Genomic DNA, 25442 nt, shown 5'->3' on the forward strand with positions numbered 1-25442 from the left:
GCTTTTTGTGGGTCCACAAAAATCTGGCTCCCGTTTATTGTTTGTGGAGCAGCTCTTGACTTTATACCCTATGACATAACAACTTAAAGACTTACTTTTCTGCTTTTGAGAGTGAGTAGCTCATGCTCACAAATATTGATTGAACTTTCCTAAGCCATGGAAATCATTCTGAATTTAGGTGGTGCTCCCCTTTGATAAAGTATACTGCTTTGTAGAAAGAGCTGTTTGGGTTTTTTCTCAGTGCAGTTTTACAGCTAACTCTGTCATCCCCCTTGTAGAGACAGTGATATATGAGCAGGACATGACCGAAGGGTCACGGTATCACCCGCTACCAGTATGTCAGACACACTGCTTTGATTGGAAAAGTCAACAAATAGTGGAACTGAGGCTCGCAGCAACACATACCCTATGATGTGCTCAGAGAACGAGAAAATGTGCAGCCTGAATGTGATCATTTAGTGGATAGCCTTCAACACTGCACATGTCTTGTTCATATTCACCATTTTTTAATGGGTCTGTTACCAGTGTGTCAGTATCTCTTTGCTGTACTAACAGCTCTGTTTTCAAAGGTCACTCTTCTGTAATGGCTGCTCGTTGTGCTAATTAGGTCAGAGTGATAACCAGATCCTCACCATCAATGCAGAGGAAGAACAAATTATTGCTAGTCTCATCAACATGCTGCCTTGTTGCTCTGCTGGGAGAACAGAATGCAGCAAGCCTTTCTGTTTTTCTTCTTTCAGGCGCTATCTCAAAGCCGTAAACATTATCTTTATGCCAGTTACTTTCTTCTCTCCCTAGGCCTCCCATCCAGATGCCGGGCCCGGCGGCCCGGCCCCTCTAAACATGAACCACTATGCTAATAAGAAGAGTGCGGCTGAGAGCATGCTGGATGTAGCTCTGCTGATGGCCAACGCCTCCCAGCTAAAGGCTGTACTGGACCAGGGGCCAAACTTCTCCTTTTACACCCCCATTGTCACCCTGATCAGCATCTCCCTCCTTCTGCAGGTCACAGTCGGGGTGCTCCTCATCTTCATAGGTGAGAAAACAAACAGAGCCTGAGCCCTTTTGGTCCATAAACCTGTCTTTGTCCTCTAAGCTTCACATGTCTCAACCTTCACTAGCCCTTCGTGCACCCCTCAGCAAGATTCACCAATGTCAAGTCCACTGACTCCTGACAAACCCATTACCAATCGTAATCTAGTCGTAACCATGGCAACCAGGCCAGATGTCAGAGTTCACAAGGTTTTAGTGCTGCTGTCAGCACATGTGGAAGTCAAGGGAGGGATGTTGTTTCATTTTGTCTGTGAAAAAGTGTCAATATGTGTCAGTGCTCATGTCTTAGAGTAAATAGAAGCCATCTACTCACATGTCTAGAGATTTTGAAGATGTCTGCATTTAACAGTTACATCCAGGGGTTGGAAAAAACAGGTGCATTAAGATGAGAAGATGAGTTAGAGATGAGATATACTGGTGTGGGTAAGACTGTAGTATATTTTCCTCAGATGGACTGAACAGCAGGTCAGTGAACTTTAGCCAGGTCACACTGACTCATCTCAGCTCTGATGAGAGGAGTAAATAAAATACTGTTTATCAGTATCCTCCTTACAGCTCAAACATGACCAGTACTACTACTACCTGTATATTTTATAATAATCTATAATCTTAATCATCTAAAAATAATCATTTATGAATGCAATATAATATTTGGTTTATTTTCTAACTTTTGGCATTAAAAAACTAATTTTGCACTGGAAAAAAAAATCTGTATCGAGATAAAACACAGCCATTAAAAATGATTTTTATTTTATTTCTATATTTTTTGCATCTGATGTGTCTGTGACAATATTCTAATTTTTTTCTTCATGTCACTCTTTTTTTAGCATATTTTTTCCCCCGCCAAAACAGTGACAGAAAGTTGACACTGAAAAAAAGAAGATTTAGAAAGGCTGTCATTGTTAAAAAAAAAAAGAAGAGTTTAGCTCATATCAAAATGCAAAAATATCAAAACAAAACAACTAAATAAATTCTTTTTTTAATACCTGTGTCTTATTTTTCAGTAGATTTTTTCAGTTTGTTTTGTGATGTCAAATTTTGTTTTTGATGCAATGTCACTGTTGGAGCTACTTTTCTGCAAAAAAAGATATATATTTTAGAGAGCAACAGAGATGTATATATACACATTTTTACCACTTTGTATTTTTTCTTGGTGTTAACTGTGTAAAATCATAATAACAGTAATTCATCATCATTACTATGATCAATAATAATTAACTTTAAAATAAGATTTTGCCTTTGCATCTTTTTCCACCACATGTCAGAAAGAAGGTCAGTCAGCATGTGATAGTCATCACACATTAATGAACACCTGCCCCATCTGACCTCCTCCATCCCCCAAATCTTCTGACTCTCCTGGCCCCGTAGCAGCACCCCTCGTCTCCACCAGAAAATCAACACATCGCACTCATCGCTCTTTTCATTCTTCCTCCTCCTTCATTTTCTTTGACTGCTCTGAACCCTGCTACCCCCACCGCCCTTCCCTCCCTCACCCGTGGATCCAGCTCTGTCTAATGGAGCCAGTGGTGCGTGATGTGAGTGGCCTACATACCACTGACCCCCCCAAATCTCAGTCCACCCCACCCCGGGCAGATCAGACACACACACACAGCCAGGCGGGGTCCTTACACCGTTTAACCTTTGGTAATCTTCCACAAACAAACACACACACATGCGCGTGCATGTGCATGGACAAGTAATGTATCTGTAGAGTCACAGTTCCCTACACACACATTCCCCTAATCACACCTTAATTTAAACATCATTCATAGGCTGATCCCTGTGATGATGAAATGACACCTTTTACTAGTTGTCATAACATGGATTAGTTGAGGTTATTTTGCGAATTTTGTTAACATCAAGATGATTAAGTACAAATAAAATGAAGCAGAGTCAAACAGGAAATACAAGCTTCCCTTGATCAGTTGACTCTTCCCTGTATTGTTATTTCTGGTTATTTCTGTGTGCTTTGAACCAGAAGCCTATTTGTCTTAGTTTGTCTTCAGTGGCTGAATTCACAGCGACAGACTGATGCCTAATAACAAGTATTTGGAAAACACCTCAATGTAGAAACTCTGAATGTGTTAATGTCATCACGGGTCAAAAAGGTAATAAAACTATACTTTTTTAAAATGAATCACAAAAAACAATCAAAAGATACATAGCTGATTTTGTACTGTACATGCGCACTACATTTCTGAAAATTATATTCTTCTTGTATGGTATCATTTAAGCACTAATTTGTATTGAGTTGGTAACCTTTCCTTTTCAACTGAGCTTTAACATTTGATGCATGTGATGAAATACAGAGATGGGCTACAGCATGATAGGCTATTTATTTATTTTTCCTAGAGAGAAAAAAATGTGTAGCACGTTATCCTAGTGATTAAAATTAATTATGAAGTAGGTTATATAAGGCATTTGTTTAATGCAATCAAAAACATGTTAAGATGAAATAAAAATAAAGACAAACAATCACAACAGTCAAGAATGTTAATATAGAATAGAAAATTCCCTATAAAATACAGAAAAAATGCTATCACATAACAAATATGTATATATGTGCCTATTAAGTCTAAATTAGCCTATAAGCACTTCTAATACATATTTTTACTGAAAGAATCACTTTAGGTCTACAGGCCGCTCCTGAGCTGCAGTTTGCCTATCCCTGTTTTAAATCATGCACAGTCCCTTTTACATAAGTAAAATAGAATAAAAAATAAAATATGTCTGCTCAGTATAATCAAATAATGTTATGTATATTTTTTGAGCTTTTAAAGAGAACCCCAGTCTGCAGAAGCCTGAATTAAACTTTATCCTCATATGCCCTCCTCAAAATTAAATATCTGATCCTCTGCATTTTTTTGTGATCACTCTTGGACGTGAGCTCCCTGAGCCCAGAATTAAGAATATATGAATTTATGGTCGACAGTAAATCTGTAGATAATGATTTGGCTTGACTCCCAGAATCAAGTGGACTGCTAAAATTGAGTGTTTTTTTAATTGTGTTTCCTGGTTTTGTCTGCAGTTCAATGGAACCTGAATGATGAGCAGAAGCACTGGAGGCTGAACATTATGGAAAACTTGGCCACAGGCTTGGTTTTTATCATAGTTGTGGTCAACGTCTTTATCACAGCCTTCGGAGTCCACAGGCCAAACCGCAGTGACTGACCAAGAACACACACACACGCAGGTATTCTTTCTATTTTTGCTGCTCACATCTATTCTTTATGCTCAGCCTCTTTCTCTGCTCCCATCTCTGAACAAAGGTATATTCTCTCCCGCCTTTCTGTGCAGCTGTCTCCTATAGACATTCATGTAGTCAGCATGTTTTTGGTCCTTTCCTCCCCTGACCTGACCTTCACAATCCCCGACCTGACCTACAAACACACTGACCTCTCCAGGCTCTCAGAGAAACTTCCAATGGAAAATAACTCACACAAATTCCTACTCCTGGTCATTTACCAGAAAATCATTGTCCTGCACGAAGAGAAAACAGAAAACAAGAGAGAACCTGCAGTAGTGATGAAGGGGTCTGGTACGTAAACAACACAACATTTGTTCTTAGTGGACAAACAGGAAAGTGGAGACACATGTGACCTCACACTGTCTGTCTCCTTTGCTGCCCGAGAGTGACCCCGAGCACACGCCAGACACAGATGCACAGTTAAACTCACTCACAAATGCTGACAGCAGAACAAGGCTTCAATTTTTAATCGCACTGATGACGTTCAAGCAAGATGTCATGCTTCTTTTCCAGACAGCTCAGGAGCTTTGACGGGTCCAGGAGGGTGTGCCTCATTTGACTAAAAGCTCCTCCTCACCTCCACTGCTTTAACCTGACCGACACATCTGCTGCCCAACCACATGCCTAACATTCAATTATAACAATGTTTGGTTGTGCCATGACTCCGAGTGAGCAAACCTGGAGTGTGTCTGTGGTTGTCCAGACCAACAGCTGGTGAGTCAGAGTCAACAGAAGTGCTCGTTAAAATGGAAGCCTTAATTAGACTGTGTTTCAGCAATGTCACCAAAACCCCAATTAGAGCCCAGGCAAATGCTCATTTTATACACTTCGGCGGTTTGACACAAGAACATAAGAGCAGTTTGAGCCTGTTTCACATAAGCATCTGCTAAACACCTGAAGAATATTCATGCTCCTATCTATAATTTCCTTCAACGTGACTGTGACAAAGCACCTTTCAGATGATAAACTGACGTCACATTCTGATCCTTTTTCCTCCTCCACAACTATCATTGGTAACCGTGGAAACAGCCAGACGAGCCAAGAACCAGATTGATGACACACACAGCTCCACTCAGGGCAGATCTGTGGACTGATATACTGTATATACATTATGTATGTGTGTGGCTCCCACTCTGCAGGCTCCATCTTAGTCCTAAAGTTGAACATGACTGGCTCTGCAGGGGTCCACCATCAGAAGATGCTGGTGATCAACAAGATCGTGCGCTGCAGGACTATTAATAGCTTCCTCCTGGGAATGTGGATACCAGTATTTGAAATGTACAATCACCCTAGTGACACTTGCAGCCCCCTTTAGCGCCTCCCCATCACTCCCTTCTCTCATCGCTTGCTCTCTCTCTGCAGAGAAGAAAGAGGCAGAAAATCAATGCTATTCTCCTAAGATCAGACACCTGAATTCTCCAGAGCTGGACTGTATCTTTGATATAACCATTTTCCTACTGACTCATAAATATAAGAAGTACTTGAAAGGGCTTTAAGTGAGTATGAAATGCATCCCCCCCCCAAAAAGTCTGTCTTCAGCAGTCAACAGCGTTTAATGTAGCGTATAATTAAGTTGACTCCATTCATTCAATCAGTTTGATTGTCATTATTCATTAATGAAGGCTGTCTGTTGCTCCAATTTGTCATTGTTATAGCACACCAGAACGTTTTCCACTACCCTTGTTTCCTACTTTGGTGGACTGAACAAGGCAGCAGCACCCTCTAGTGCATTTATAGCTGCTGTTCAATCAGTGTAATAAATATTTTACCATCCTTTCCATTTCATGTTTACAGAGTGCCAGACACAAACCCAGAATAGCTAATCACTGAACTGTGAATTTCACATTTGATGCTAATTAACTGTACACATTTTTGAGTACATCTTTTTCAGTTCTTTGTCATACTGGATTAAAAGTAAGATGCAACTCCAAGTAATTTCAAAATGTGCTTTAATTGAGCAATATTTGAACATTATTTGAGTGCACTTTAGTCAGTAGATTTTTCAACAGTCTCATTATCACAGTTTTAAAAGGCACTGAAAGTGGGTGAGTGGATGGAAATATATGTGGTGTGAATTACAAACTGTTCTGGAGTATGTGTTTGCATGCACAGCACTGTCAATTCAAGCTACCAACACAGGTAGTTTTACTGATGTTGCCTCAGTAAACTTCTTCTCAGGACAGTGTATAAATTGCACTTGACTGACATCTCCCTCGTCCTTCTGTTCAGTTGGTTTTAGTTGTATCTATAAGGGGTGGAACAACTCAAAGGTCTAGTGTGTAGGATTTATTTGCAGTTAGCATCTATCAGTGAGGTAGCAGTGAGGTTGCAGGTTTGCAACCAACTGAAACTTTTGCTGTGTGCCAAGTGTGTGGGAAAACTGCAGTGGCCGATGCAAAAACGCAAATGGCCCTGTCTAGAGGCAGTGTTTGGTTTGTCTGTTCTGGGGGATGGTAAAAACATGGTGGTACAACATGGCAGACTCCATGGAAAAGTATTCGCTCCCATGTAGATATAAACGGGTCATTTTCAGGTGATTTTACATTAATTAACAAATTTGCACTGTACCTGACTCAGAATTATACCTATACCTGACCCAGAGTTGGCTGTTCAATACGAATATTTAACAATTCACGATTCATTTTCATGTAAAAAAAGTTGAACAGTCTCAGTGGGACATTCATGTGACAGCGGCATTCAAGTTACAGTAAACAAGCTACCTGTGCTAACACCAGATCATAATGTTGCTAACGTCAAACAAAAGCCAGAGACTGTATCGTATTAACTTGCGGTGAGCTATAAATTCACCACTTCTTCACCTTATGGTGCAGTCTATCTTTCCCACTGTGCCGCTGCCTTAATGTCAGTAGGTGCTTGCACCAAAGAGTAGTGTGAAAGTCAAGAGCAATCACTCTGCAGCAACAACAACAAAAAAGCAACTGCTCTACTTAAAGAATCCCAGTTGACATGGATCTCAGACTGATTATTCAAATCTCTGACTTTCAACGGGCAGCCCTAGAAAATAGTTATTAATATTCTCTTCCATTTCTTCCAATATATTTCCCTTAATCCTACACACTGGACCTTTAAGCTTTATCATTTGTATTGGCACATACACGTATCAGCCAATCAGAAGCACTGACAGATGAAGTGAAAAGTTTGATCATCTTGTTACAATGCAATGTGGGACACCTTTGGTCAAGGCATTCATGTGCATGCTACCGACATGCTCCACCCACTCAAACATCGTTACAGACCAAGTACACCCCGTTATGTCAATGCTACTCCTTGATGTTAGTGCCCCCCCCCCAGCTGGACAATGCACCATGTCACACTGCAAAAACTCCTCAGGAATGGTCCAAGGAATGTGACAAAGAGCTTAAGTCGCTGACCCTGCCTCCAAACTTCTCTGATCCCAATCTGATCGAGCATCCGTGGGACATGCCTGTACCCCAGAGGTATCCCCGGTCCACGGTGGAGCCTCCTTGGATTGGACTTGGCTCTGACTTGTCTTGGCACTGGGTGTGATGGTGGTGGAAGCTCTGAGTCTTGGTGGTTGCGATGGGCACCAGCACGCCCCACAGATGCTAGATCGAGAGCTAGTGGTCGCCCCTCTCAGGCCATCAGTTTTTGCTGTGTGACATTGCCCGCTGTCCTGCTGGTGGGGGCCACTGCCATCGCACAGTGCGGTTGCCATGAGGGGATGTATCAGATCTACAACAGGGTTTGGGTGGGTGTAGCGTGGCAGGTGGCATCCACATAATTTCCAAGAGCCAAGGTTTCCCAGCAGTACATTACATTGTAACAAGATGATCAGTGTTACTCATTGCATCTGTCAATGTTTTTAATTTTTTGGCTGATGGGTGTAGACTTTAGTGACATCATGTAATTCTCAGCACAGCTCCACCCAGCTTTACCCTGAACACAGGTCTAATCAGCTGGAGTGACTGAGAACATCTGTGTGACTGTGCAGTTAATATTGCGTTTAATTTTAGCTGAAAATGGGATTGGAATTATCATTGGTCTGTACACACAATAAATTCAAGACTCATACATACAAGTATTATGGTAGAACAATAACCATTTTTTTCTTGGAAACTGTTGTCATTTGTGGGAATTCAACAAAGAATGACTCACGTTAATGTCATCAAAGCTTCAGATTAAAAAACAAAGTCAATTAGTGCTTACAAATGCGTGCAATTTTTAGCTCTCTACGTGTATATGAGTTTGGCACAGCAAAGAGGCAAATTTCACGGCTTGTTCCTCTCACAGGGCTACTTCTTAGGCATTGCATCGCCTTAACAGCCTTATTTAACTTTCCAACCTCCGCTTAGGAAATGAAAACATCTTTAGCGCCTTTGCTAAGTCTTGCTGCAGAGCAGTGAAGAAACGGATGAGTGCTTCTCAATGTTTCACCCTCTGTGGGCAGAAAGAGTGGCAACAACAGAGTGGGAGGGTAAGTTTAAAATATGAAATAAAACTGCTTGAAGGGCTGCAATAATTAGATAATGAATCATAATTGTAATAAAAATCATTCTTGATATTCAGAAGTAATTTCAAATACCCAAGGACGAATAAATCTGAGCACTTCATCTTTCTGTATGACTCACCTCCGTAATAGTAGAGCACTGCAATGCCAGCTACAAAACTGAAACAGCTCAGGAAGAACATTGGTCCTGCATAGAAAAAAAGGGATAAAGTGCTTATCAGTGACCAACAACTAGAAACATGAATCATGATCAGCACACCAAATGGGCATTGTGGGTGTCTTTCGAATAAATGGTATGAACTAAACAGCTTAAAAACAAACTAAAATGTACACCAGTATACAGCAAGAGTCAAGAGTCCAAAGTTGCTCTGTGAAAAGACAGTCGTCTTATTGTTCACAGTCTAAACAAGCTGTCATTTCTTTGTCTGACTTGTGACTGGGAGTCATCCCCGATGACCCACTTCCCTGCTGACACACCTTTGACCCAGTGGATGCGCCCCTGGCTGTTCAAAGGAATGCAGGACAGAGGAAGCTGTTTTGGACGATGGGGTTTACACGTGAGCTTAACTGACCCACAAAGCCAGAGCTCTGGATGTAATGGGATGATGAATGGTGAAGCGGTGTGGGGCAGTAGGGCCCACATTCTGATGCTAGGGGTTAAAAGGTTCAACGGACAACTATAGTTGTTGAAGAACAAAGCTTAGTTGGGCTTTAAGGGGTTTAACTGGGGATCAATGAGGGGCACAGATGCACCCTGACACAAACTGTAAGACCACCATCTAAAAATAAAAAAAATCACCCTAGCTATGCTGGGTGCTGCACACAAACTTATATGGCTACAAAGAAAAGGCCATTAACTACACATTATGATTACATTACACATCTTAACTCAATTTCCCAAGGACTGAAATGAGTTTTGAGAATGACTTTCTACTTTCCAGGAAGCCACCAGTTTCAGTGAATGCCAGGAAAGGATCAAAAGTCAATTTGCAAAGACTGCAACATCTTTCTTAAAAAGGTAACCCATCACAATCCCCATTATTTGTATTAAAAAACATGAATGATGCAAAAAATAAATAAAGTAAATAAGTAATTGAACAGATTAGAAGGCAATATATGCAGTATAAATAACCAGTGTTTTTATGTAACAAAGTAATAATACTTTGTCACATTACTTAGGCATTTTTTGGGATTATCTGTACGTTACTTGAGTTTTTACATTTCTGTCAACTTTCACTTAAACTCCCCCACATTTTCTAAATAAAATATACATTATTAATCCACTACATTTCCCCCAAGCCTCCAAATTACTAACAACAAAATAGGGAAGGAAAGGAGGAGGGGGACACATGGAGAATGAAGGAGTGGGAGGGAGGGAAAAACTGGATTTTGTTCTTGAAAATTCTTTACGTTGCAAAAACAAACTCCTTGTTTTTCCTGCAAGTTTAAAGAATGCTCAATTTTTAAGGCATATGTCACAAAGCATTATACTTCAACACTTTCAAAATTCTGACTGCTGCCTTTTAATGAACAGCATTTATTTAACTTTTACTTTCAATACTTAAGTGCATTTGATGTCATACAATTCACTTCGATACTTAATTAAAGTAAATATCAGATACTTTAAGACTTTCACTCAAGTAATATTCTAATAGGTGACTTTAACTTAACCCATGCTTGTCCTCTTCTCATTTGAAAAATGTAAATTAGAATTATATTTTGATGCAGTTTTCAGCAGGGCTACGTGTTTATTAGCTCCTGCTCACATATGTGTATTTCACTGTTGTTGAGAAATAAAAACGGACTGAAACACAGTCAATCCGAAAAACACATGGTGTCCTTTGAAAAGTTTTTGATGATAATGTAAAGTATACATGGATTGTACATACTGTACCTGCTAAAACCTGCAAAACCACTGGTGCTGTCCTTTATGTTGCACCAACACTTATTTAGCAGATGTCTATATTTGTAAACATATTCAAACTAATATCTAAAACATTTCAAATTCAGCTAGAACCAGAACCACTAATTATTATTTTATGACTGTCTGATGAAGTTAGATAATTAAGCAACACAAAGCGATGTCCTGTAGTTTTTTTGCAAAGAGACTGCTCCTCATGCACGAGCAACAGAAAGAAGTCCCTGCTGCAAAAGATGGGGCTTGCTGACCTTACAAGACACACTTCACCTAAAAAGATATTTTACCTATGACGTTGCTGTGAGTATACTCATTATCCTAAAAAAATGGAAGAGAGTGTTCTAACTGCATGTATATGTGTATCAATATACAGTACTCTTCATTTTTATGCAAACATGCTCAAATAAAACACAAATGTGTATTTCCAATTAAACTTAAAAAGACACAGACACACAGATATCTCATATATATATATATATATATATATATATAAAATGTTCTACTGTTCTAAGTGTGTGTGTGAGATGTTGATTAGATTTACCTCTGTCATTAAGAGCATATCGCGCAGGGATGATTTCCACAGTGTTCGTCCATTTTGAATCGGCCATCTCTGGGACAGAGAGCACAAATGGTTAATTGGTAAATCCCGCATTTTAAATAACAGCCTGTCTAATGTCAGATCAAGGAAGCACGTTGGCTTGTCTCTGTATCCTGAACAGGATCAGCCTGCATAGGGCCAAACAGGTCAATTACACAGATCTACTACTAGGGAAGCTGCTGGTGAGATTTGCCTAACCACCTCACTTCAAGGTGCCAACATGTGGGATTTAATGGCAGAAAAATGTCGAAAGAAACTTCTCCCGTGTGCCAGGAGAAGCATGTAGGAGAAGTTCAGTTACCACTGCAAAATCACAAATGGCCCTATCTAGCACAAGTGTTTGTATAACAAAATCAAACATTTCCATTTTCAGGTGATTACAAAGTAATGAAAATGCTATGTTGTGATTATTATATACCATTTCTGTCTATAGATACCCCTAAATCCTACATACTGGACCTTTAAAACATAGTGCATAAACTAAACAATACTTACATACACTTATGAATAGATGTTCTAATACAGACAACTGGTGTAAGCAGAGAGAAGCTTTTCAGCTTAAAATCACCTGATAATGAGTCACTGTAATTAACTTTAATAACATTATGTGCAGGAATTTTAGAAAACGATGAACAGACAGTTTTGGAAAACCCACAGGATGATGTGTTTGAACACTGACACATGACTATGACACATGCACTTAGATTAACAGCTTTGAGCATTTTGTGGATGTTTTTATCATATCCATTGTTTTTAGACTCATTTTTTTTTTAATCATTTTTGATAATGTGTTTTATATAAAACATGCTCTGATTCTACTGTTCATTTAATCTTATCTCCTCACTAAAGTACTGCAAGGAATTTCTGCACTAAATTACATCTCAAAAATACATTGAATTATGAGTCTGCAGGACCACATCTGTGTTTTTACCTCTTTGTGTGACTCTGGTGGGCAGGCTAGAGTAGATGTCCTCAGCATGAATGTGAAGTCCTCTGTAGAATTCCTGACATGCTTCCTCACCCTTTCCATACAGGTGTTTTAACAACTCAGCTAATCGCACTTTGGTGGGCACACTCAGGTTCCTGAACTGCAGGAAGACACGTGCTGAATTAAATCACTACACACACATACCTGTATGCCGCATACAACAGTGCAGATTCAAGTGTAAGAGCGTGACTGTCAAAACAGGATGTTTTTGTGGTTTATATTATCTGTAGTGACCCTTTGGGCTTCCTTGTCACTGAGTATCTGTGGGTAAATCCTGTTCAGCTGCAGCACCAGACTGTCAACCAGCTCAGTGTCCATCCTCTGATCTGAGCACAGGAACTGGGCGTCCCTCTGGAGCTGCTCATGGTAATCATCATTGTCTAGTCAAGAAATGAAAACGTTAAAGAAGAGATGAGCACCAGACCGTGTCAAAGAAAGGCACTCTACTATACACTCTAATATCTAAACTCATATACATAAAGGCATTGTTGATTTAAGAGATTTTACGCGTTATCATGTGGAGGTTGGATAAGAAATGTATGGCCCTGCACAATTACAGCATGCTACAAAGCTCTAATTCAAGGCCTGCAGATTTTATGTCAAGTCTAGTAAGCAGTTTCTTAGTAAGCTGGTCTTGGCATCCGTCCTGTTCTGAAAATAAATGACTAAGAGGTTTATTGTCCTCTTTAAAAAAGGTGAATAGAGTTGCAATAAAAATGTCCATTTGGCAACACTTTATGTAAAAATAACATGTTGATGACTTAAAGTGTGCATAAGTAACAGAACGATGCTACAATAGAAAGCTTGTGAAAAATGCAGCATATACCAGTTTAGTGAAGCTCATGCTCTTGTTGACTGTTAAATGTGCTGTTAACTAATTTGTCATTTAAGTCTGTAATTTGTCTAAATTTTAGACATTTGAGCCTACTGACTGTTCTAAGAGTTGAAACAAAACATGGTGAAGCTGCATTTTGTCATCGTGCAGCACAGACCTGGAATAACCTCCCAGATGATATTAGAAAAGCCCCAATACTTTTTTTAAAAAAATCATTTAGTAATTAATTCTACCTTTTATATTTTATCTCTTTAATCTTTTACTCCTTTATTGTAAATCTGTATCTTTAATTGTTTTTTATATTTCATGTAAATGTGTATTTTATATATTATGTGCTCTGTACGGCACTTTGAATTGGCATGTTGTACGAAATGTGCGATACAAATAAAGCTGCCTTGCCCTGCCTTACATTTTTTGAAAAATACAGCCCCTGACTTCATCACATTTTGCTGCTAATTCCATGCTGATGTCCTCCCCTGCTCACTTTGGTGCTTTCGAACTAGATCTTCAACAATGAGGTGTTAATGAAAACTGTGAGCTTTATGACAAAATAACTGTGTAGTATAGAATCACATCTCTAATTAATGTTTCTCAGTAAGTGTTGGTGAGGGTTTACTCGTGACCTTTGTAGACCTTTGCCTGTGCAATTATGTGTTTGACATCATTAGGATTTCTGAAAAAGTGTCTATGTTACACTGCAGGCAGATTTGTAATTGCAGCTGATCTTCAACAGCTGGTAGAGAAGCAGCAAATACAAATCAAAGGTTCAGTGTGTAGGATTTAGGGGAATGTATTGGCAGAAATTGAATTTAATATAATAAACATTTTTCTTTAGTGTATAATCACCTGAAAATAATAATAATAGTGTTTTTGTTAACTTAAAATTAGCCGTTTAGAAGGAGCAGGTACTCATCTTCAGAAACTGCCATTATGCATTGCAATGATTTAACAGTAGCCCAGGGTGTAGGAAAAACACAGTTTTTTAACATAAAACTATTTTATTAAGTAACTTTACTGGCTTAAATCACCAGGTCAGTTTGTTTTGGAGAGGAATGGACCTGTGTAGACAGTTCTGCTAACAGTAAAAACCTCTTGAATGTCTGGATCAGAAAAAGGGTGAGCACATTTTAGCAGGTGCTGAGCTGGCACCCCATCTGTGTTGAAGATACACTGATTTGTAACTTGAAATTTTCTCATTCAGTCAAAAAAGAAAAAAAAACCTCTTTTAATCACCTGGTCCATTCGTTTTGGAAAAGAAGAGACCTCTGTAGATAAGTCAGCTTCCAGTAAAAACATCCTGAACAATGAACTATGAAGCAATTGTAACAGGGCGAAGTTTAGCTGGTTGCAATCTGCAAACCACACTGCTAAATACAGCTGGATCCCACTAAATCTTACACACTGCTCCTTTAAAAACAATTTAGTGAGGTAATAGTTTGTCCAATGGTAAATTTCATCACGGAGTGTATGTCTAATCTGCATTGTTTTTCTGTTTACTTATTCAATACAACTGACCACATCTTTAAACAGGAGAGACAGAGTATTCTGCTGTAAACAAGCAGATAACAAGATTCAGGAATAACAAATTGAACAGCCTCATCCTAATGTCATATTTATGCCATCTCTTAGTTAGAAAATGACCCTTCACCAAACTTCAGATTTGGATCTGACAGGCAGAAGAGCTCCATCATGCATATCTAATAAAAAGGCTGGATATCTCTATGAAATAACACACTGTGAACAGACCTGTCTGTGAAACTGCTGCAGTTGTATTTATAGGGTGGACATTAAGATAGAGCACTCAGGCTATTTTGAGTGGTGTTAAGTAACACCCAGATACTTTCTCACATGGAGCCAACATTAAAGGATCTGATAACACATTGCTATAGCAACTAGTTCACTTTAAACTGTAGATTTTATGCAACAAGTGGCGCACCCACACACGCTGTCAGCGATCCTTCGTCTCCAGCTGAGCGCGCACTGATTTCTGTCAATGATCCAAAACGAGCCAAAATATCTTACCCATGATTCACAAACCTGTCATACTGACAAACAAACGGCGTGTGAGACTTGCTCTTTCCGACCGACAGCCCCCCGGTGAAACTTCCTGGTCTCCCCGGCGTGATGGTCCCTGCTCTCCGGTTACAGCATCACGCTGCGCCGCCTAGGGACCACATGACTGACCTCAGGGCCACATGGCGATTATTAGTCCACAGACAGCGACGGTAGACTGTCAGGCAGATTAGCAGGAGCTTAGCTTTCTGTTGTAAACACTGAACCACAAAGAGGTGTCACTTATCACTTTATTTGATTCCCTTCTTCCATTTAAACTAATATTAAATAAACCGGGCAATTATGATAATTATAGGCTCAATAATAATAATACTAATAATAATCATAATAATAGTCTAATTTCTTTTTCTTTAATTTCTTTTTAACAATACATTCTTTTAGCATTTTTAGATTCCTGTGTGTAAGCTGCATCATTAAACATACTGAAGCTGCCTTATCATGCTGGCATATAAATATTTGCATTGATCCCTCTGAGGGAAATACATCATTGTAGGCTACTACTTCCATTGCAACAGAGTCTCACTTGTTATCATAGAATGCTTTAATTTATTTACATTCTTTAAAAAAATTGTATTTACATACTGGCCGGTGCTTTCCATCATCTAACAAAGTGGACGTTGCAGTCCAGAAATTAGTTTCTCTGTCAACTTCCTCAGTTTTGTTGTAAACTATGCTCCAATAAACACCTTAAAGCTACAGTAGATAACTTTTATAGTGAAATAAAAAATATATATCAAACATATCTGTTAAAAAATAATGTCACTCTGACTCCACCTAGTGCTTCTAATGGCACTTGCAAGAATCCACCTTTCCTTGAATGAAACTAGCAAATCAGAGCCAGGAGGAGTCTCTAATGCAAGTGTCAATCATGGCCCATGCGCACACTGCGCTGCCAACAGTGTTTCGGCCACTGCGCAGACTCTGGCTCCGATTGACGTCACTAGTGCAAGATGGCAGCAGCCGTATATTTTAGCTTCAATTAAGCATAGCGGGGGTGAGCAGGGACAAGTCGTTCATCTTTATATGCAGTCTATGGTTCCAGCAAATTAAAGAGAAGAAAACCGGTGATGAAAAGTGAGTGCGTGTGCAGGGGAAGGGGGCACTCTGCAGCATTTATGCAACCACGACCACATGGCCCACACAAACACAAACAGGTCAAGACTGATAAGACAGAGAGCTGATGAATGTCATTCAGGCTCACATAAAATCATGTTGTGAAAATTACTGTCAATGCAGGCAATTATAGGAAAGTAGACAGACATTGTTTTGTCAGTTGACAGTTACGTGGTTGTTGCTGCTGGCTGCTGATTACACTCCATTTAAACAGCTCTCCCGTCCTTTACTTTGTGTGTTAAGCGGTGCAACAGTGGAAAAAAATGGAGCAGACTCATGGACCCTTGGATTGGTTATTTTGGTTGAGGCACGGTTGATTCTTACAAATGCCATCAGGAATACTCCGAGGTGCCAGAGGAACCTGATTATTTCACAGACCATCTGTCTAATGTACTACTGTCAAAAACAGAAACAGTTTCTGCAACTATGACAAAAAGTTATTTTTCTAAAAGTTACCTACTGAACCTTTGTCATTAACTTAACATCATTTTTATGAAAAGCTCTATTCAGGGCATGAAAGTCAGCGACCTTCCTATTACAAGGAGTGTCATCCATCAAGGCTGGGGTCCTGAATGTGCAATGGCCCCTCTTTGCAGGCAGAGGGCAGTGCGCCATTACAGTTTATGGAAGGCACATAAGTCTGTCATATCAGTATGCCTATAGAGCCTTCATACTGTGCAGAACTGCGGACATTATCATTTCAGCAACATCAGGAATGCTCAGTCACTACATCCTGTAGTCCTCTTTGCACAGATCAACATATTTGTTCAGTAAACAAGTTCTTGACTGATGGTATTCACCTCCTGTGTACCTCACACTGATATAATCCGAATGGAAAAATCTTTGGCAGTGTGTATATTCCTCATGTTGGATTCATCTGTGGTTGATGGCTTCGCTCCGGAGAAACTGCTCTGATGTCCTCCATACTGTGGCACCAAACCAGGCCCCATTGCTGAGCTTTGGAACAGGCCTGGGTTAATAGTTTGACAGGGGGACAGAGGAGGTCCAAGGTATTCAGGTTCACCACGAATCTGTGAGGATTCTGGGTTTCGGGGTAAGAGAGGCTGGTTGTAGTCATAGCCAGGAAGAACAGAAAGCAGAGGAGTGGGGCCATATGTGCAGGCAGGACTACAGGCATACTGCTGATGACATCTGTGGAAGAAAAAGACAGAAAGTGGTTTCGTCAACTTTTCTGCTTTAAGTTTTTGTTTTTTTCTCTCTCGTTTTGACCGTTAAAGCAGTTCAGCCCACAGCTTACCTGCAGGGTGGCATACTGTCACACATGGCTGGGTTACCAGTGTTCCACAATGAAAACACCTGGTCTTGGGTGTTGTTGTTGTTGTTGTTCCTGCCTTTATGGCCGTAGCGAGACCTGTGTTCCTCCTGATGTTGGGCCTGCTCCTCCCACTGCCACATATCAGACTCCCTGTTAGAAAAATACATTTATACCTGCATGTCAGTATTTCAGTTTGTAAATGCATCACAGGAAACTGACTAATAACTCACTTATTTGTTCTCTTCCATTCTTTCCTTTCAGTAATGGAAAGTAACATTTAAAGTGTTACTAAATACAACTTTGAGGTACTAGACTTGGCCAACTCATACTCAGAGAGGGGTTATGTTGCAGTTTTTATTACACTACATTTATTTGACAGCTAAAGTTATTAGGTACTTTACAGAATTTGTAAACTTTCAGTATAATTTATTGATAATACTTGTACAAATACTTGTGTGGACTTTTTTTGACCTCCAGTTGCTATGGAGCTGTTTTTCTGTAAGTGAGTCCCTGCTCTGATTGTCTCATGCCCAAGGATGCACATGCAGGCAAGCAGGTGACAAGGATCACAGTCCTGGCAATTGTTTCACACTATTCCACTGATCCACAGGTAGCGGAAACACCCCATGACATGCAGCAATGTGCCAGCAAAGGCAGGGAAGAAGCAGACAGCAAGCCAGTAAACATGGATGTAAACAATGCTGGTATTCAAATACTTAAAGCTGCTACAAGAAGTTATAACTGGCTATGAAACAGACTCAGTTGAATACTGATGTCAAACAAGACCATCAGTGAGAAAATTGGCTAACTCTGTGTAGTTATACTCATTGTCTGTCCCCAGGTCCAATTCCCAGAAGAAACGATTTACAGCATACAGAACAGAAGAACCAATTTTAGCATTTTCCCATGAAAGTTTTGCAGTGAATAGTACGTAAGTTAACAGGAAGCAGAATTTGATTTTTGACATTTACATCTGTGATAATGGCTGATACTGGGGCAAGATCAGCATAGATTAAAGAAAAGAACTGATGAAGAACAAAAACAAAAGCTAAAAGTGACAGTGATAGAGCATGGGAAAAAACTTGAATCCGCTTTGGTCTGTCACTTGACAGATGGAGAGAAATGCAGGATTTGAAAGGATTCGAAACTGATCCTTAATTGGCTCTCTTTCTCCTAGACAGGTCTGTGTATCTCTGTTTAGGAAATATTTTGCAAGATGTGGTTTTACATCAATATATGAATTAAACAGATGTGTCCAAAAAACAAAAATGGAATTAACAATAAGTTGCATCTTTCTTTTACTCACTTCCAAAACAAACGTATGTGCTAGCCAAATCAACTTTACAACTTTACAGCACGAGGCGGTGGTGCCCGTGGGAAATGCAGTCCTCATGCAGCTCATTCGCCACAAAGTAATGTTGGCATTCTATGTTTCTGCAAATGGAATCACGGATACGTTACATTTGGATGTTTCATACGTATCATATTAATGTTTCTAAAGTGAATAAGTTCGGATTACATATATATGAGCCGACTTCATCATCTGGACTTGGAGGGGTGGATAGTGTGACAAACACTGAGATGAGAAGGCTGCCAAGTCACAGATGACTGCAGACCACTATTGGAGACCAATAAACCAATAGTTACAGATTAGCATTTCCAGTCGTGATCGTGTGGGTATTTTAAGCCGAAACATTAACTTTAGTACCTAAACATAACCACGTCAACCACAGTATTATTGAAATGTAAAGTTTCAGCTTCTATGCCATATAACATGCAAATTACATATCCGTGTTTACTGAAATGTACATTGGCAGCATTTATTCTAGCAATTGGGTTGCTTAATTTCAGGAACACCATCACTTTTGTCAGAATGGGGCACCCAAATCAACACAAAATTAAAGTTCCTTGTGTTTATTTTTTTTTATAAAGAATCAGTTTGCAAATGTGTTTTTGAGAAAGGAAATCCTTTCAATGCATTTTTTAGAGGCTTCAAGATGCACACAATGCATTTTGGTGAGTAACTGTTAACATAACTTTTATTTCTCTGCGGAGCACCTTTAATAATGACTGTTACTTGTAAGAGACTACGTTTACATTGTGGTACTGGTACATTACGTCACCTCTCATGTTTTTTCCTTTTGTCCTCTTTGATGCAGTCTAGCAAACAGCAGGTGATGAAGGCCACGGACATGAAGAAGATTATGGCCGTGCTTACAATGGATGCCAGCACAGCCACACGGAAACCATAGTCCTCTAGGGGGGACAGAGCTGGAGTGTGAGAAAAGAAGAGTGGACAGATTTTATTGACTTTGTTTCCATGTCAAGGACTCAATATATTAGACAACTCCATTCATCACGCTGCAAAATCTCTGAACAACAAATCCTTATCAGACTCAGGTACCACAAAAAGCACTGCAACATACACTGCCATATCACAAGTCTTTCATTATCATTTAACCCGAAGAGGCTGGCTGAAATAAAGTCACTTTACACGCCAGCTCATCCCGGAAAGGACAATAAAGCATGAATTCCATTTTTAATTTCTTTCACTTTCACATCAGACAGCTTCTTCTCTCCCATGATGACTGATCCTGAAACATAATTAAGATCCTGCTCTCACTGTTTCCACTCGCTCATCAAAAGAGCGGCTAACTGTGCACCTGCTTGAAATTATTCCTCCCTGCCTCCATTAGCATTAATATTCTCCTTTAATGAGCTTTTTCCCCAAGCAAGAAATTATTTTCTCTCCAATGTGTCCTCACATAATTCAGAAGAATTAATTATTGCAAAGCCAAATCACACCTTAAGTGTCTGCATGTAACATTGCCCATAGCCACTATGCCTGTCCCATAATGTTTAATATAGATCCCATCTCTTCAGAATAATGAGGAGAATGACAGTTCAGGGGGAGTTTTGCAGCCGCTGCAATTCTCTCAGTAAAAGCATATTTTATTCACACACACAAATTTTGGTTATAAAGTCTATGAATAATAAAGTAACTTACACCTGACTGCAAGCGGGCATATACACTACAATAAGTGACATTCTCTCTGTATTAACTGTCATATTTCTACTTACGTTTACAGTAGGTCTCCCCCTCCCAGTGGGTGCTGTTGGGGCCCATGACGCAAGTCAGCTCACCTCCAATCAGTTTGTGTTTGGCTGGGCACTGCAGGGAAATGACTGTACCCACAGTTGTGCCATTGCCCTGGATGATCCTCTGGGTGCCCAGGGCTGGCAGGGGCATGGGTGTGCACTGAGCCTGACCTAAAACAAAGGGTCAAAGATACCATTATGATGAATCAGATTGTGTGCATCCAAAAACAGTGTCTGTGATTGAATTATGCTGCAGATTTTAGATGTGCATAAATCATCAAAAGTTCAGCTAAAGTTTGAATACATGTTTAATTCATGTTTTTTCAAAAGAAATTTGTTTTTGCAGAGATGATCAGACAAACTCAGAAATTCAAAAGTAGCACAACAGCAGTTCAGGGTGAACAACAGAGAAGAATGGAGCACTGCAGATGAGATTCAAAGTGAGGATGAGGACAATCACTCCGCAGCTATCAGTGCTGAACCCTGTAGGGCTGCACAACACTGCGTGACAAAACACTGGCCCCCCTGTAACAGCCTGGTGCTGCGCTGCATCGAAGTCTAACAGTATCGAAGCAGGAAATTTGATAAATCATTAAACAAAAGGCCTGCGAGGCTGGTGGAAACACATGGGCCATCTGGAGCCATGCTAAACAACCGGTTATCATACAGCAAAATGCTCAGCATATTACAAGAGGGGAGGTCTCTCACTGTGCATGCCAGCAGTCTGTCACGGAGAACCTACAACATAAGAGTATCACTTCATCATGACACAAGCTGTTGGAATGCGAATAAACAGAGTGACATCAGTTCAGTGTTTTCCAATAGGACTGGGAAGGATAATTTGATCAGGGCCCAGGCCAGTCATAACAAGCCTGTTTACTGAGGGAAACTCTGGTTTTCACTAAAAAAGTATGGACTTGTGACATTGGAAATATTTTGGATTGTTCCTTTTTGTAACTATTAAACTGAAGGAAAACATCTCAGAATTTAAGAGAGGCTGTGTGCACTTCTGGGAGAAACATGTGGTGCACTTTTATCACCACAAGGGGCGTCAAGTCACATCAAAAGTTCAAGGTTTCATTCACATATAGACAGACAGAAAGACAGACAGAAAGAGATGAGGTACAGTGAAGTATATGCACATTTTCTTTTAAAATAATCACACCCGCTTCTGATCAGATGTCACAATGACACACTAGGTCAGACTCAACTAAATACTCCCTGAAGGCTATTAGCATAAGCTCACAATATTCAAGTTTATGTAACACAAGGACGCACTTCATTGCCGATAAATGGAGAGCATCAGTTTTATGTAACGTGTGTCTGTGCGCGCGTGCGTGTGAGATGCGCAGCTGTGCATCTGCACGAGGAGTGTCTGATGTTAAAGCCACCAGAGACACCTCCCCTTTTCACTTCCTCTTCATTTAGAATATAAATAAATTATGAGAATGGGAAGAAAGATGTGAAGTTTATTTAATTTCCCTAAACAATCCTTGTTGTATGATATAAAATGTATTATTAATGCAAATTATATTGCTCAGAAATGACCAAACACCCATTAAGAAAATATAAAATTCTGCAACTACCTCACATTATATACATTGACTATTAATCCTAGAACAATAATTAGGAAATTAGAAATAGTGCTATCACAGCAAGTATTGTAAGTCCCTATTGTATAAGAGGAGGTACAGCAGCACCAATACACATCATATCTCTATCATTTGTAGCGAGTTTTAGGGATTCATGTTTAAATAAGACACACAACTTGTAGATGACCTTCTCATATGTTTACGTAAAACCCTAAAATTCAGACCATTGTATTGATAAAAGAACTGGAGTAAGTGCGTAAAACAAATCGTCCCACACACATCCCACACGCTCAACTCGAGTATGAATTAGACACCATTTCTGTTTCATCAGCCTTACCTGACTTATTCCGGTCATCACTGTTTGTAAAATCAGTCCTGGACACATCTGCTATTGAAGCTGTTGCGGCTGACATGGTGGTGACAGACAGACGCCCCCTCCAAGTCCGCTCTTTGGATGTGCGTAAAGACTGCGCAACGGTGCTCCTCTGTGCCCGGTTTTGGGTAAACAAGTCGGGATTCCGTGGAGCTGGAGTCGTGCGTGAGCTTCTCTACGCGATTTTATTCGTCCGTCTACCTTCCAGTGAACAGTTTGTCATGCACACAGAGTCCTCCCACAATGCTCTTTCGCCGCAACATTAACGTATTCTAATGCACCGGGTTGGGACTGCGCGCTGTGGCTGCTGTCGCGCTAACGGATAAGCGCCGCTAGGAAAGATGAAGTGATCGGCCGACAACTTGTCGACCGAGGAAAAAATGACTCTGAGGATTACACCAGGTCAGGTCAAGCTGGTTGTCAGAGCTGCGCTCGACGAGCGACTACAGCAGCAATAAACCCGCTCATTGGGGGCAGGATGTAGCACCGCTCCTCTGTTTGAGTCAGGATGTGGTGATTTTGACACGGTTGAACATGTGATACAAAAACTGTGGCCGGAATATGGGGCCATCAAGAGATTCTGTTTGCCTCTGCACAGAGTTCTGACACCAGTATTCACATTCGCACAACTAGTATTTGCACACACAAATCAGGTTTGAGGGTTTTAGATAGCAAGTTCCAAGTCAGACAGCTGAATTTAAAGAGATGTGTGGCTTGATTATGTTCAAAATGGCTTTTACAGCAATTCTACAGAACACCATCACTGAGGAGTTTATAAACTGATGCTCACCATCAGCTTTAAAGTAGATACAAGATGTTCAATTAGGCTAAATAACGTTGGCAGTAGTGCCAAATACATCAAGGCAAAAAGTCAGACTGACAATGCAATGTCATGTAAGAGTCTTATAAAAACCGTGAGAGGCAAGGATGTAGGTTTCATTTCAAAATTAGGTCAGACAAATATGAAATGGGGGTTTGGAGGTCCTTTGGCAGAAAGTCTTTCGCATCAAACTTAATTTCTTTCTTTTTGGTTAATTTTTATGCACCAGTTTATTCAGTTTTGGCACCAATTTATAGTATAAATGCATGCGGAAAACTCTGAGGCTGAAAAATGAAGCCAACACCAAAAACTGCAGTTCCCCTTAAACCTAAAATGTTAAAATGCCCAACTCTTTTTTTTATGACTCACCAATTTACATTTTATTAGGACCCAAAGTTATGCATATTTAAGGGCATGGCAGCTTGAGTGACAGGTTATCTGTGAGGCGTTGCTACACTCTATAGCCTGTGTTACACTGCCTCTTCAAGGTGGGAATTTCATGCCGTTATTCCTGCTTGCTGTTCTGTAATAAAGGTACCATCATGGAATGAGGACAGAGTTTCTCACCTATAAGTCAGCATCAGAGGTTATAACAGCGCCGAACTGATGTCTGAATAAATGGGAAAGCCGGCAGGACGGGATAATTAGTGGCACAGGTATTGTTTTGATGACATGTTATGCATGCAACCTACCATGGGAGACTGAAAATGTAGTTGACAGCAGTTAGCTGCTAATTAAAAGAAGAAGAACAGCAATGGAAAATTTCTGCAAATTGGGAAAAGCTGAAATGAGGGAGCTCTTTACCCTCTGAGCAGAGGACAGGATCAGCAGCCATATAACAGGGTCGGTAAATGATTGTCGTTGCCATGTTATGCCATTGTTATTGTTTATAAAGAGCTGCTGATGCCTATATGCAACACTAGAGGCCGGCGCTTTTGCGTTACATGCAAAGGCAGCATGAAGAAGGGATTACATAACAGCCCGACAGCGTGATCTTTATGTAAAAAGAGCTTATGAGTCCGTTCCACTCCTCGCTCCAGCCTCTCATGTCAATATGGTCATTTCTGGCTCCAAAAAAACAAGATGGCGACGGCCGAAATGTTGAGTGGCTATGTCCATTATTTATAGTCTATGTGTAAATGTCTCAGAGTTTGTCAAAGTAAAAGTCCTGACTGTGTGTATTGTGTAGGACTAATACGCATGTCCTGCTTACACCCCGAAACCTGCGGCTATGATGTGGAAATACATCTGACTGCATAATGTCAAAACTTTTGTTTCCCTGTAAGGAGCCACACTTCTAAATGTTACCATACATCTGTCTGATAACAAGTCAGACAGTTTTTTTCACTTCCCTGTTTGTGCGCCTCACTCTGTCACAGTTCGGTTAGACATGTGGTGAAGGTGGCAACTGGTGGCCTGGATGATGAGGCTGTTTTACTGGCAGGTTTCTCAGAAGAAGTAACCATGGATGGTTGCTACATGGAAGTAATGATGATGATAAACCACTATAAATGGAGCAAAAGTGATTTTAATGAAGTAAAGAATACTTATCCGTTTTCTGTACTTTAACAGAGAGAAAAGTCTACACACACACACACACACACACACACACACACACACACACACACACACACACACACGATATGAAGGTTCCTGTTTCCACTTGGCATTCTGATCTGAAAGCAGCGCTTTTCTCTTGTTCAAACTGCACGTCGGCCGGCCTGATGTCATTGAGAATTCTGGGCATGCATGAGACTGTTTCTGCTGTGGGTGATAAGTGTCTCCACAGGCGCAGCCCTGTTCACCTGAGCAAACCCCCACACACCACCTCAGACACACTGGGAGCCTCTGTTCAGACAGCAGTTTGCCTCATCATTCATGAATATATTAGCATAACTGATTAAAAGTGTTCGTACTTGAGACTTAAGGACTATGTAAATGTAAAATATGCTGCTTATTGTCCCTTCT

At 40.2% G+C, this 25442-nt stretch overlaps 3 protein-coding genes across 3 annotated transcripts; 1 reads left to right on the top strand and 2 right to left on the bottom strand.

The window, feature by feature from the left end:
- The first annotated feature begins 840 nt into the window (after positions 1-840).
- Positions 841-4224, top strand: LOC121946433 (ninjurin-1-like). Its single transcript, XM_042490990.1, has 2 exons — positions 841-1036; positions 4082-4224. The coding sequence occupies exons 1-2, from the start codon at positions 844-846 to the stop codon at positions 4222-4224; spliced, it is 336 nt and encodes a 111-aa protein (XP_042346924.1). The 5' UTR covers positions 841-843.
- A 2845-nt stretch (positions 4225-7069) lies between these two features.
- LOC121947208 (caspase recruitment domain-containing protein 19-like) lies at positions 7070-15528 on the bottom strand. Its single transcript, XM_042492147.1, has 6 exons — positions 15151-15528; positions 12528-12673; positions 12237-12393; positions 11249-11317; positions 8911-8976; positions 7070-8719 (listed from the first exon to the last, which is right to left on the bottom strand). Exons 1-6 carry the CDS (start codon positions 15152-15154, stop codon positions 8631-8633), a joined length of 531 nt encoding a protein of 176 aa, XP_042348081.1. The 5' UTR covers positions 15155-15528; the 3' UTR covers positions 7070-8630.
- LOC121947207 lies at positions 15521-23099 on the bottom strand. The gene is made up of 5 exons (XM_042492145.1): positions 22619-23099; positions 20672-20860; positions 19714-19861; positions 17573-17740; positions 15521-17466 (listed from the first exon to the last, which is right to left on the bottom strand). The coding sequence occupies exons 1-5, from the start codon at positions 22692-22694 to the stop codon at positions 17127-17129; spliced, it is 921 nt and encodes a 306-aa protein (XP_042348079.1). The 5' UTR covers positions 22695-23099; the 3' UTR covers positions 15521-17126.
- Between the last annotated feature and the right edge of the window lie 2343 nt (positions 23100-25442).

The sequence above is a fragment of the Plectropomus leopardus genome, chromosome 8 (genome assembly GCF_008729295.1).
Source record: "Plectropomus leopardus isolate mb chromosome 8, YSFRI_Pleo_2.0, whole genome shotgun sequence".
Taxonomy (NCBI): Eukaryota; Metazoa; Chordata; class Actinopteri; order Perciformes; family Serranidae; genus Plectropomus; species Plectropomus leopardus.

What these genes read in the sequence shown, in the direction of transcription:
- LOC121947208 (XM_042492147.1), bottom strand. An exon ending in GTGACAAGGAAGCCCAAAGG is followed by an intron (nt 12,394 to 12,527) that starts GTCACTACAGAT and finishes GTCTTCCTGCAG; the next exon opens with TTCAGGAACCTGAGTGTGCC. An exon ending in CACCAGAGTCACACAAAGAG is followed by an intron (nt 11,318 to 12,236) that starts GTAAAAACACAG and finishes TCTCTGTCCCAG; the next exon opens with AGATGGCCGATTCAAAATGG.
- LOC121947207 (XM_042492145.1), bottom strand. Translation starts at nt 22,694, where the DNA reads ATGTCAGCCGCAACAGCTTCAATAGCAGATGTGTCCAGGACTGATTTT. An exon ending in AAAAGGAAAAAACATGAGAG is followed by an intron (nt 17,741 to 19,713) that starts GTGACGTAATGT and finishes TTTTTCTAACAG; the next exon opens with GGAGTCTGATATGTGGCAGT. An exon ending in GACAGTATGCCACCCTGCAG is followed by an intron (nt 17,467 to 17,572) that starts GTAAGCTGTGGG and finishes TTTCTTCCACAG; the next exon opens with ATGTCATCAGCAGTATGCCT.
- LOC121946433 (XM_042490990.1), top strand. Translation starts at nt 844, where the DNA reads ATGAACCACTATGCTAATAAGAAGAGTGCGGCTGAGAGCATGCTGGAT. An exon ending in GGTGCTCCTCATCTTCATAG is followed by an intron (nt 1,037 to 4,081) that starts GTGAGAAAACAA and finishes TTTTGTCTGCAG; the next exon opens with TTCAATGGAACCTGAATGAT.